Source organism: Notamacropus eugenii, chromosome 6, assembly GCF_028372415.1.
Source record: "Notamacropus eugenii isolate mMacEug1 chromosome 6, mMacEug1.pri_v2, whole genome shotgun sequence".
Lineage (NCBI taxonomy): Eukaryota > Metazoa > Chordata > Mammalia > Diprotodontia > Macropodidae > Notamacropus > Notamacropus eugenii.
This window is the reverse complement of record NC_092877.1, coordinates 212,383,769-212,397,497: the sequence shown is the minus strand read 5'-3', so window position 1 is coordinate 212,397,497 and position 13,729 is coordinate 212,383,769. Positions and strand designations below refer to the sequence as shown.

The following is a 13,729-nucleotide window of genomic DNA, read 5'->3' as shown; positions in this document are numbered from 1 at the left end:
AAATTCCTAAAAATTTTGGTATTTTTATAGGATTCAAATATTAGGAAAACATTTCAAAGTGGTAGCTATTTAATCTTTGAAAATGATACTTAATTTTAACAATATAAGCACACTGCACAATAAATTTAAAAAACTTAATTTACTGATATCATCTCTGAAATTCAAAATCAAGATTTCTTTATAAGAATTTGAAAAAAAGAGAAAATGGGAGAAAAGATAAATGCATGTACTAAATTACTGAACTAGTAACAAGGAATTTCAAACTACTCTTTACCATGGAATTGCGGGAAGGATTAGAAAACCTCCCTACTACCAATCTATACCAGCCCAACATTAGCCTTAATAACTACTTCTCAAATTCATGCCCTATTTGAACTTTCTGAAGAAAGGAGAAAGAAGAAGAAATAGCAGAAAATAGAAGGAAATAGAACAAGACATTTTTCCTGCATGCTCATTCAGAGATTATAGGAGGTGCAGTGCAATTAAATAATTTTAAAAAGGAAAATGAGAAAAAACCCCTGGAATGATGCATTCTTCTAACCCACTTAAAGCTTTGCCTTACCATACTCAACTACCAAAACTTCAGTGTCTATTATACTCACTCTTGTTCCTTTGGTTCCTGGCAGTCCTGGTTCTCCAGCATCCCCCTATAAGAAAGTAAAGTTGCATTATCAATGTTCATAATGGCAAGAACTAGGAATGTCTTAGAATGTAATAGTCATTCAATTTATCCTACCTTATAACCCGGAGGCCCATGTGGACCTTCAGGCCCTTGCATACCAGGAAACCCAATGACACCTTGCAGTCCTGGAAGACCTCGTTCACCCTGAAAAAATTACAAAATACAAGTCAGTCTTAAGCAGAATATTGATTGGAATAAGTTCTCCCTTACAACATTTTTTTTGTCTATCCAATATCCTTCAAAATATAGAAAGTTAAGGTAGAATTCCTGTTCTGGGGTTGCTTCTATTTACCATACCAAATCCAATTCACTTGCAAGTCAAGACATCTTGATATTATTGGTCCTCTGAGAATGAAGGATGGACAGCAACAACAATTTACTACCGTGACTTCTTAGAAGGAAGGGATTGTGTGTTTCACAGCATCTAATGTAGTTCAATGTACATAGCTGATATGTAATAAATCTTTGCTGAACAAATGAATGAATGAAAATATATTACACATGATATATTATTATATAGTATATACATATATTGTGTTATGATGTATGTACATAATATATAAATTATATATCTAATATTATGTATGCAATAATAGATATTATCTGTATTTACTAAACTGTAAGATAACTTAGTCAATCACCTTCTTTTTTCATTCATTTGTTGTCTGTATCTCCAGCATCATAATTATATAATAATAGATGTTTGTTGATTTATTGATGAGGAGGCAACTCGGAGACTCGGTGCATGGAAGGCTGGGCCTGGAGTCAGGAAGACTCATCTTCCTCAGTACAAATCTGACCTCAGACACTTACTACCTGTGTGATCCTGGGCAAGTCGCTTAATCCTGTTTGTCTCAGTTTCCACAATTGCAAAATGAGCTGGAGAAAGAAATGGCAAAGCACTCCAGTATCTTTATGAAGAAAACCTCAGATGTGGTCGTATAGAATTGGACATGACTGAAAATGACTGAAGAACAACAACTAAGCAATGCACAGGAAGGAGTCCTGGATTGGAGTAAGAGACCTGGGTCCAAATACCAATACTTAATATGTTGGGCAATTCTCTTTATTTCTCTTGGACTCAGTTTCCTCAATGGTGACATGAGAGTGTTAGACTAGATGACTCGAAAAGTCTCTTCCATCTCTCAACCTACTATCCTATAATTTAAGTCTGTGGTCTTTGAAGACTTACTAAATGACAGGCAGGATTAAATATTATTATTTTCTCCAAGTTTCTATTAATTAACTACCAGTTGAGAAAAAAATGACTATGTATGTATATGTGTGTGTATGCATATATCAGAGAAGAATTTGTTTCAAAACAGAACACTACCCAGAGTCACTTTGAAGCTTTTATATTAATATCATATAAATTCAAATAATAATCTAGTAAGCAATGAAAACATTAACCCCATTTCCAAACACTTTAGCAACCTTGATAATGAACCAACTGGTAAAAAACCTAAACTTCTGTGCTGAATGACTCTATGGGTCTAACCTGCATCTTATTTTAATTTTTTATTTTTTTAAATATAATTTATTTATTTTTCAGTTCTCAACATTCTCTTCCATAAGGATTTGAATTCAATATTTTCTCCCCATCTCTCCCCACCTCCCACCCCAGGACAGCATGCACCCCATCCACACCTTCCTCCAGTCTGTCCTCCCTTCTATTACCCACCCTTCTTCCATCCTTCTTCCCCTCTATTTTCTTATAGGGCAAAATAGATATAATTTCTTATTTTTATTTTTAAAATATAATTTATTTATTTTTCAGTTCTCAACATTCACTTCTGCAAGAATTTGTAACCTGCATCTATAACATGATGGTACTACAAATGATTTTCTCCATTGTTTGAAAATTTGAATGAGAATTCTAGAAAAACATTTGAATGAATGAGGAAGAAATTGCCTTAAACTCTAGATGATGTAACTCAATGTCGAATGAATGAAAGAAAACTAAATCTCACATTTTGGCCTGACTTTTGGAACAGAAGCACAAGGACTTCTACAAGTAGGAACAGAGGCTACCACACTTAGAACAGGATTTTACATTATATGCTAGATCCTCATCCTCATGACCTTATGATATACGGGAAAAGAAAACTACTCATAAACCAGCACTTAATTAAGAACAGAAATGGATATTTGATCATATGGTTTTCATACAAATTCTTCTGTTGATCACTTCTCACACACCACCCCCAAATGAAAATAGGAGAAAACTGAAGACACAGAGGTAGATTTAAAATTGAAATAATAACTGCCATCTACAATAAATAGAAATTTATTGTTCAAGCACTGGAAAAGTCTACCCAAGTGTAACTAAAAGAAATAGTCACACAGTGGAGGAGGATTTCTCAAGTGTTAACCAAGTGAAGAAATGAAGCACTTTGACCTCCCATAACTATTTCATATATGATATTTGTAATTATTATATGTTTTATGTTTGAGGAAATGCTTGGCACTTGATACCAAAAAATAGCCTTATGACATGGATTCAGATCACATTTTGTCATTCTCATTTAAACATAAGGAATGTCTTAAGCAACGAACAAAATTCAGTGACTTGCAAAAGTTTCTCACTGAATCAGTAAAGATGCCAAGAATTTTTTTTTAAAAAAGTCTTATCATGACCCAGTCAGTGTTTTTTCTAGGTCACTAAACCACACCAGTTCCCAGGGGAAGATTAAACATCATACCAATATTAAACTAGCCTGAGGTAGCATCCCTTTTATGTCCATTTTACAGACACGGAAATTAAGACTCAGAAGTTACAATGACCTGCCACATATCTTTTCATGACCTAGAGGTATTCTTGGGAGTTGGGCCTAGGACTCTGAATTCCCAGTCCCTCAATTAACCACAAGAACACATTCTTTCCCAAATGTCATTAGAAAACTTAAGAAATTTGTATGTCCCAAGAGTTTTGAAATTAAGTAGCTAAAAGGAAGTGACTACTCAGACTGCATAACTTTCTACCCCTCCCAACAAATTCTTTTCCTTATTTCCCAAGTCATTTGTTCAGACAAAAGCCCATATGAATAATCTGATATCTAGCTCCCTGTTCAAATTTATCATGGGAACCAACGCTAGGAGTAAAGACAGGATAAGCAACTGTACAATAAATTGGCAAACACTGTATATAATTACACTGTCCCAATTATTTCCCCCTAAGACTTTTGTTAGTCTCAAGTGATGATGTACAAAGAACAAAGAGCTGAACATATTGTGCAAAGATTATATACATGGGTGTAAGTCCACAATGTACAGCTGTAAAAAGACAGGAATAAAATAAATGAATTAGCTTCTGTTACATTTCAGCTCCAACTGTTCATAATTTTACATCAATGGGATAAAGATTCCTTTCAGCATCTTTAAAATGGAAAAGCGGGCCCCAAAAGAACATGTTGACCACGTACTTCATGTGTGACTGAAACGCAAACTCTGAACACTGCTCTTCAGTGATGCAATGAAAAGTGGAAAAGAAAAAAAAAAGAACTTTTCAAATGTTGCACAGAATGCTCAGAACACTTTGTGCAGTGCATTGCCAGGTGTCTAATACTCCAAATGGAAAGTTCATGTGTCTTTAGAACAGAAGGAACTTGGCAATATCTCATGTCAAGAAATTCAGAATGTGGGCTGGGGAGCAGGATTAGAGAGGGGATAAAAATCCATCATCTATAGGGCAAACATTAAAGAATACGGCTATAGAGAATGACCTCAGCACTGAAACTAGCTTTTCTCAATTAGGCATGAAATAGAGTTTCATGCTTGGGATGACTGCAAAGTTTTCTCAATATGTAGCCAGAAGCAAGAATATATTTCCAAATGTGAATTCAGGTGAAGTGGAAAGTGCAATCTAAAAAAAAAAGTACAATTCTTTTTCTTTCCCTTAAAATGAACGAATGAAAACACATTTATTAAGCACTTACTATGTAACAATTAAAATGATCAAAGCCTTAGGATACAAATATAAAGTGAAGACAGTCCCTGCTCTCAAGGAGATTACATTCAATTAGAGGAGCAAATATCCAGATAGGAATGATGTCAAGGTAGGAGCATTTTCTTTTGGAAAGACTGACATGCCCTTTCTTGGGGCAATGACAAGAGTTCATCTAATTTTGGCTCTAGAAGTGGAAAGGGTTTTGGGGAGGGTATGAAGGATATGAGTTTGGCAACATAGTAACTGGCAACAAAATGGCCATGGAATGAAGTGAAGCATATCTAGGGTTAAGCTTACATTAATAGGTATCTGAGACCTCGATGAATCAGGGCAGCTAGAAAACTCTAAGATGGGAGTTTTTAGGGTAGAAAGGACTAAGTCCTCTGACGTGGAATCTTGTCTAGGCAACAAGGCAAATATTAAGAAGATAACGGAGACATGAAGTACATAAGAAATAAGTAAGTCCATGAGCTAAGAGATCAGTAAGAGAATACTGAGCCTTTCTTCTCTAGGTCACTGATTCAAAAGGACATAAAGTCCCTTTAGTGGCATGAGCAGAATTCATTCGAAGTATCTTCTGATGGCCTGGCCAATAGATAGAGCAAACCTCCCCCTTCTAAAACACCCTAATAATCATAGAAAATCTATTCAGAAGAAAAAGATCATTGAAAATATTGCAATGTTAGTCCAGACAACTTATCATTGCCTCTAAGGTCAGAAGCTGATCACAAATTATTTTTTAAAACAGCATTATTTTCTTCTGTAGGGAAAATGATTATAGATCTTCAAGCAAACCCAAATGTAGACAAAGTGGTGCTAGATTCTGTTGGGGTCTCCTCTTTTTATCCCTCTCCTTCACAATATAAAAAGTATATCTTTAATTTCCATAAAATCCTACAATTTATAAAGCACCTTCCTCACAACAATCCATTAAGTAATCCTCATTTCACAGATAAGAACTGAAACCCTTGGTGGCTTGCCCACCATCACACAACTAGTAAAGAGGAGATCTAGGATCCTAATCAAAATCCTCTGAATTTAAAACCAGAGTTTTTGCCAGCATACCATACTGACTCCAGCTTACTTACAGTGTAACCTGCTTCTTTATATGTTTCTATAAGTAGTGTTTCTAGATGAAAACATCTCTGTTCATCTTAAACAACATGAAAATCATCTTAATTTGGGAGATAACATTGTATTTAAGGTTTGGTCTTAAACATGTGTAACAAGTATTTGGCTCTGTTATAAATGTTTAAATCATTTAATTTAAATTTAAGTCATTTACATGACATTGTATTTAGCTTAGGGAAAACCAAGGCAAATATATCTGATTGATTTTTTCAGCAGTCAATACTGTAAATTGATATCTACAATGTGATTCCATTTTTTTCAAACTTTAATAAAATCCTTATTAAGTTCACAGATGACATTACCCATAAAAATCTTAGTCACTAAAACCAGACAAAGAGAAAGGGACATATGCATCCTACTTCATACATAGTACATTAAGGGGTTTATACTATATAAATGACCTCTGAGGTCCCTTGTACCTCCACGATTATTCAGTTCCGCAGTTCACATTATCTGTGGATACCAGGAACTATTTGCTATATGTTTAGTGTTACCTTTATAAAAAAGAACAGTAGGTCTAAATTATTATTTTTTAAAATCTTCTGAGATCTAAGAAAAAAATGGTTAAGAAGTAAGGTCCCAAATCGCTTCAGGATTATGAGATTTGGAACCAGAGCAGAAGAGTTGCCCAGCCATGAGGGAAAGAGTTAAAATGAAGAAACATAGTCAATGGGGTGACCGAACACTCAGCCAGAAATTTCACAAGTCTAATTCCATGAGTCCAGCGATGGCCAACCATCTGCAAGGCCATTTCCTGACTGTTGATGTTGCTGGGAAAACTGGAGGAAGACTCTGATTAATGTCACAAGTTCATGGAAAAGTTTTGTGACTGGGACTCACTGGGAGTTGTCTTCATGCCATTTCGTTTGACGTTATAAGAGAAATAATGGTATTACCCAAGAGGAAAGTAGAAATATAAATGACTATGTTAATGGAATGTGATAGAACATTCCAATTTTTCCTATCTTTTTTTTTAAGGACATAAGTACTAACTTTCTTTTATCCCCTTCTCCTTTCTAAACAATTGAATTTGTATTCTCAGTCAGATAATGTAGACAACTAAATTTTTTTTTTATGGTACATGTCTAGCAAATTAATTTTAATGGCAAACAATGGTTTTCTTTATCAAATATGTGTTGTATAATATCATTATCATCCTTTTTCCTAGTGTTCATAATTTTTAAGGTAAAGAAGAGAATGGAAGAAGGATATAAACTCAGAAAGCACGGTCACAGATCCTCATTCACTCTTTGTGTCCTTTTTAATTTCTCTAGAGACTAATATTTAACCAAGGAAGCAAATACAAGGAGGGCTTACTCTCTTACTGACACAAAAATCCAAGTATGCCCAAGCTGTGATGTCTAGGAAATTTTCCACTCAACAAAACCTGAAAAGAGTTTAGTTAAAGAAATGTTGTCTCATGTTGAGAAGCTTCAGAATCTTTATAAATTCAAAGCTTGAGAAGATCAAGCATTTTTCTAACCATATTTCTGTAGTCATTGGAGGTTTCTGACCTCAGTCTATTTATTCCCAGATACAGGGGACACTAGAACTGACTTAGACACTAGAGGCACCCTCTCGCTTTCTTCACCTTCATCCTGATCTCTTCCTGTGTCCTCTGTTATTCAAAGAAGAAAGCTCTGGATTTATGGGACAGGAGTAGTGCTGTTTCAAATTACAGAATTCTAGAATTACAAGGAATCTTGACATAAACTTTTGGAGTCCAACCCCCTAATTTTACAGCTGATAAACCTGAGATCTAAAGGGATTAAGTATCCCAGCTCTGGTTAGGTCCAGAATCCCCTTCTTATACATGTACAAGTGGGACCAGGATGTAGAAAATAAAGGCCCATCTTCGGCAAATCCAGGACTGATCTAATCTTTGGATAAGAGCCTTTTTGCTTCAGGATTTGTGAAAGTATCTAACAACTGATCCCCAGATCATGGAAAAGACCTTGACAAGAAGTCATTTCCACTGACTAACTACTCTTTATCCCCACACTGATGTATCCTCAGCCTTGAAATCTCTGTAGGAAGAGTAATCTGACAGCAAACAAAAGTTTCTACACATGTCAAGACTTCAAATATCACATTATATTAGACCAAAATGAATCTAGGTACATTTCTAGACTCAAATGCTTTGTTTAGGGGACTTCGACTTTTTTTCCTTTTTAATCAAAATCTATTATTTCATTAACATAGTGAAACCCCAGTGTAGAAACTCTCCTCCAACACAAATAGACAACTTATCTGTAACTCAGAGTTTTGGAGATCTGTCGAATGTACTGAGAGGTTGTATGGTTTGGTCGGCCAGTATGTCAGAAGCAAAACTTGAAACCAGGCCTTTTCTGTCTACAAGGCCAGTCCTCTATCTACTAAATTATATGGCCACATTCAAAATACATGATAATTACTACTAAAAGTGGATATTACCACTAGATTAGCACCTAGCACAGTGATAGATATATATTAGATACTTATAGGGAAAAAATAAAATACTTTGTTGATTGATTCACATCTGTTAGAAAAGAAAGCAGGTAAGTGTCTTCTAAACCCCACAGAAGTCAACTTAACATTATACTGATTAGGGAGAAAGTAATAGAAAGAGATTTTCTTCAAAGTATTTTCCCAAGTAAAGAATGCATAGACTGGTCCCTTCAACACAAGGATAGTTAAAAGGAACATTATATTCTGTTTTAATATAAACAATTGCAAATGCTTCTCCCTACCAAATGGTCTAAAAGCAAACAAAGCATGAAGCTCCACCAATTCAGTAAACACTTTCTATAAATGATAAACATTAATGCGAACAAATTGTTGGCAGCAAAAAAAGTCTCAGTATTTCAAGGGTCTTTGCTTTCTGTTAAAGATTCGATTTCCCTAATCAGAACCTAGTGCTGGTAGCGAGCCTGTGAACTGAAAATACATAACAAGGTAATAAAAGGCTTTTAGAAGGAAAGATTTTGTTCTTTCTCTTATTTTATTTTAAAGGAGGCAACTCTAACTCTATAATAATTCTTCATCAATTCGCATTTTATCAAGCAACAAAATCTGCTTCAAAGATTTTGGTGGATAAATATTTAGAATTCATCCCCTGAAGTACTCAGATGCTCCTTCTTCACCACCCCTTCCAGCTAAGTAACATGGAAAATATGATGATGATACGGTTTTAGACAAGCATGAATTTCTCTATGTATAAGTATTGCATGGGCTGTTAATCTTTATTCTATAGCTCATTTTTGGTTTAATATCAGCCTCCAACTAAAGAGCAAACTTTGCTTTTTACTGTGGGAAACACTTTGTACTTTTGTACTCTGCTCTCACAGATTATTAACACGTTCGACTTTGAACTTCTGGGTTCAAACAGTTTAGACTACATAAAACTCAAGCTAGTCCATTCTCTTCCCTATAAAAAGCCCAGGAGACTTGCACTGCACCCTCACTCCCACCCTATCGAGGATCTGGCCCATATCCTTACTGCTTAATCTCTACCTCCCAAGATAGGCAATGCATTTAGATCATTCTCTTAAAGAATACCAAGATTCTCTCCCATTGGGGGATGGTAGGAAAGAAAACATACCTAAATTTGTTGTTCAGTCGTTTCAGTCAACTGAGGAACTGAGGCAAATGGGGTTAGGAGACTTGCCCAGGGTCACATAGCTAGTAAGGGTCTGAGACTGGATTTCAACCCACAAAGATGAGTCTCTTCCTGATTCCAAGGCTGTGCTCTATCCACTATGCTACCTAGCTGCCCATATATCCAAATAACATACTCTAAACTGTAGGTTCTTAAGCTGGAGTCTATGAACTTAAAAAAAAAAATTCTGTTAACTAAATGTCAATATAATTGGTTTTCTTTATAATCCAAAGTATTTTACTTTTCGCATTTAAAAACATTACTCTGGGAAGAGGTCCATTGGATCACCAGACTCCCAAAGGGGTCCATTCCACAAAAAATAGGTAAAGACTCCCTGCAGTTATGTTATTGTAAGGGTCCTTTTGTATTCTAGGGTAATATCCTTTGTTTGGGATGCCCATTTGACATTTCTGGAAAAGAACACTAGACTAGAATGCAAAAGACCAAGATTCTAGTGCAAAGTCAATAAATAAAAGTTTTGTGAGCCTAGACAAGTCATAACTATACTGAGCTTGTTTTCTTTTTGTAAATAGGGGTAATACCTGCTTTGCCTATTAACTGAATCAGTATAATTATCAAATGAGTAGATGTATATGGAAATTTTATTTGAATTATTTAGTGTTGGATGAATGCATTTTATTGTATCAATATTTGACACAAATCACAAGAACATTAGTGTTTTCTAAAGAGGTGTTTTCACTAGTTCATTGAAGGCAGGGTGCAATATATTACTCACCACCAGGAGGAAGTATGGGTCTGTGTATTTTAAATGATGAAGCTGAAATTGACTACTGGGCTATTAAACCATGATTTTCCCCCCTTAGAATATTCAACAAAATTGTGCAAATTAGCATGGGTTGATTGAGAGTGCCTTTGATAAATCAAATGAAGCAAATTTAAAAGAATCTGCTTGGTGGTAAGAATTTTAATTAGAATACAAACCATAAAACATGCAACTAGTAACCTAAATCTTGAGGCTATTACTTAGAAAATATTTGGAATGACCATCCCATTTTTTTATTTGTTGGAGTTTTTTGTTGTTTACCTTCTCTCTAGGAACCTACTAATTATTAATTTGACATTGACTGTGACGTAAGCTTCTTGAGAACAGGGTTGTGTTTTTTGATTTACCTTTTAATTTTGTCTTTGTTGTCTTCCATTCCCACCATTGTCTAGAACCCAATGGGTCTTACTAAATGCTTACTGATTGCAGGGCTGGAAAGATGTTTCAAAAATATTTTTTAAAAAAAAAAGCCACTGCCATAGGTTTGGTTATGTGTATACATATATACATATAAAAATTTAAACATAAATAAACAAGACTTTGGAATTTGACAGCAGAGTAATTTACCTTTATAATATATAAAGCATTTCTTTATTTAACATTATTAGAAATAAAATTCAGTTGTAAGGTAATCCAATCAGTCATTCCACTTGACTGCTTTCCGTTAAAATCATATTTTACCTTTCTAGGAGAAAAGATAATTCCTTATTGTTACCACAAAAACCACAGTTATAAAGTTATTAAATAGCCCTCGCTGCCACACAAATAAATTTCCTTTAAGATGAATTAAAATCCCTCATGTTTCTATGCTGTGATTTTGTTCACCTGAATTGTAATTTTAATTCTTCTCATATTTGAACTTTTGGAAGCAAATCCTCTGCCTCTTCTCTTTCCACTCCAGTCAATCCTACATGCTGCTGCCAAAATAATTTTCCTTAAGAGCAGAAAAGACCATGTGACTCCCCATTCCATCAACTCCAGTGGCTTTCTATTGCCTCTTGGATGAACTATTAACTTCTCTCTTTAACCTTTAACACCTTACACAACTTTACCCCAACCTATACTTCTAGCCTCATTGAACATAATTCCCCCTTCTGTATTCTGGGATCCACACAAACTATTCTCTCTGTTCCTCATACATTTCATATCATCTCCATGCCTATGCCTGGAATATACTCCCTCCTTACCTCTGCCTCACAGAGTCTCTCTTTTTCTTCAAAATGTTGAAATTTAGCATTTCCTTAACATTTAATTATTTTAAAACATTATTTTAAGGAGTCTACAGGCTTCCCCAGAATGCCAATAGGACCCATAACACACAAAAGGTTAAGAAACACTAGAAGATCACTTCCTGCTCAAAAGCTATGCTCCTATGATCCAAAGGACTCAGGGAAAACCTATCATAATGAGTTCCTTTTATTTAGTCCTTAGGAAAGGTCTAACCAAGGTGGAGCCATGTTACATCAAAATATAGAGAGGTCTATAGATATACAAAAAAGCAGTTCTCATTATCACCATTATGTGAAAAGTTAATTTTTTTTAACTATTATGCTCATAAATTAGACTTCAGAGCATCACTTACTTCCTAAAATACTGCTTCAACCTAATGGAATAGCCAACGAGATAAGTAAAAGTAAAAAAGGCAGATACCTAGAAGGCAGAGGCCATGGATTATCTAAGCTTGCTATTCTAGAGCCAACCTATGACAACCAAGTTTTCATTATGAAGGAAACGGAAAGCATTTCCATTGGGAAGATTGGACAATGGTCACCATCATGATAAGTATCAGGCACTGCAATATGATATATAAGCAAGGATGAAAGAAGGAGCACTAATGAGACCTTGAAAAACATTTTCAGGGGGAAAAGAATAGGAATGTAAGGCTGGAAATAAATGATATAGACTAACTGTGTTTTGTGGTCATATAACCACTGAGAAAGGAATGACCACAAATACGAGAGAGTTTGTCTACAAAGGGCAATCTTGATGAATATACAGCATAGAAAGAGAATCTTTTCATGAAGTCTCTCATCTCTCTCTTTCATTCTCTTTCCTTTTTCCTTCATTCTTTCTTCCTCTTTGTAATGTGTTTGTGTCTCTTTGTGTGTATCTGTTTCTCTGTGTGTGTCTGTTTTTCTTTGCATTTCTGTCTCTCAGTGCCTTTGTTTCTCTATCCATCTGTCACTTCTCTGTCACACATACATTTTTATACATAGTATGTATCCATCATTTATAGATATGATGTCACAAAATTAATAAAGTTAATTTATTAAGCACAACAAAAAACTTAAAGACACAAATTAGTGTTGTCCACCACGTAGTTATCTTGAGGCTGGGGAGTAGCAAAGGAGTTGAAAGAGGAAAGTGTGTATGTTTATTCAAACCATGAGTGGTCTCATGTAAAATATTTTTGGAACATTTTTGGTGGGAAGAAGTAGAATTGCCTTCAAAGACAATTTAGGGTTGTTATATGACAATCAGGAAGAATCTGAGCTATAGAGGAAATCACTGAAATATATGTAGTTTCCCAAGGTGACTATTTTAAAAGGGGATAATGTCCTTTGGGGCTTTAAATTCTGTTATTCTTATTAAAAATCAGTCACATCATTATTACGCTGAGGCATTTTACAAGTTTTAATGATGACGATGATGTATGTGGCAATCATCGAGGCTGCTCAAACTTGCTGTTAATATGATATTTTCTCATCTCTCCTTGCCCTAATGAGCTCAAAATTAACAAGTGTCAAACAAATAGGTATGCTAACAAATTAGATTTATTAGGAATGTATTCATAACAACTTGAAAAGTTAGCAGTTTGTAAATTTCAGAGCTGAAGATATCATTAGTCTAAAGAGTCAAAGTAAATGGAAGATGTGTTAAGGACTCCTGGAAGTCCTGCTTAAAATTGAGGACACATCAAAGTTAGGAATTCCCAAAGTGAGGTCTTGGTCTTAATTTTTTTCTTTCATTAATATTATATAAAATAATAATACACAATGCATCTTAATAATTACAACAATAATTGATCATTCAAGTTTATATTGTGCACTCTTTGAGGGCAGGGTCTGTCTTCTTTTTTTTCTTTCTTATTTGTGTGCCCAGAACTTAGCATAGTACCTGGCGCATAATAGGAACTTAATAAATGTTTGTTGAATTGAATTGAACTCCACCTTGAAGAGAAACTCAATAAAGATGCAAAATGAATTGTTTTATAATTTGATGAGTTCATTTCTATTGGATTTGTTGGATTTTTTCTTCAAAAATAGATCAAATATGATATATTTAACAAATTTTAAGTTTTATAATTTTAAATAAACATGCATGTAATTCTAGAAACATAAAAGCTAAAACCAAACAAGGAACAGAAAGGATTACAGAAGATAAAATGTACCATTCTGATTAAATAAAATTTGAAAAGTTTTGCACAAATGAATCCAATGCAGCTAAGATTAGAGGGGAAACCATTAACCTGGGGGGAAAAAAAACTGGAGCAAGCTTCTTGTATAAATGTCTCATTTCCAGGATATAAAAGGAACTGATCCAGGCTTG

At 34.7% G+C, this 13,729-nt stretch overlaps 1 protein-coding gene across 1 annotated transcript in view; it reads right to left on the bottom strand.

Moving 5' to 3' along the window:
• The window catches only part of COL4A1 (collagen type IV alpha 1 chain), a 202,289-nt gene that overhangs the window by 94,878 nt on the left and 93,682 nt on the right, over positions 1-13,729 (bottom strand). The window contains exons 3-4 of the mRNA XM_072621983.1: positions 737-826; positions 603-647 (exon numbers count right to left, since the gene is read on the bottom strand). Coding sequence (XP_072478084.1) covers positions 603-647; positions 737-826 — 135 coding nt within the window. The remainder of the gene's footprint in view (positions 1-602; positions 648-736; positions 827-13,729) is intronic.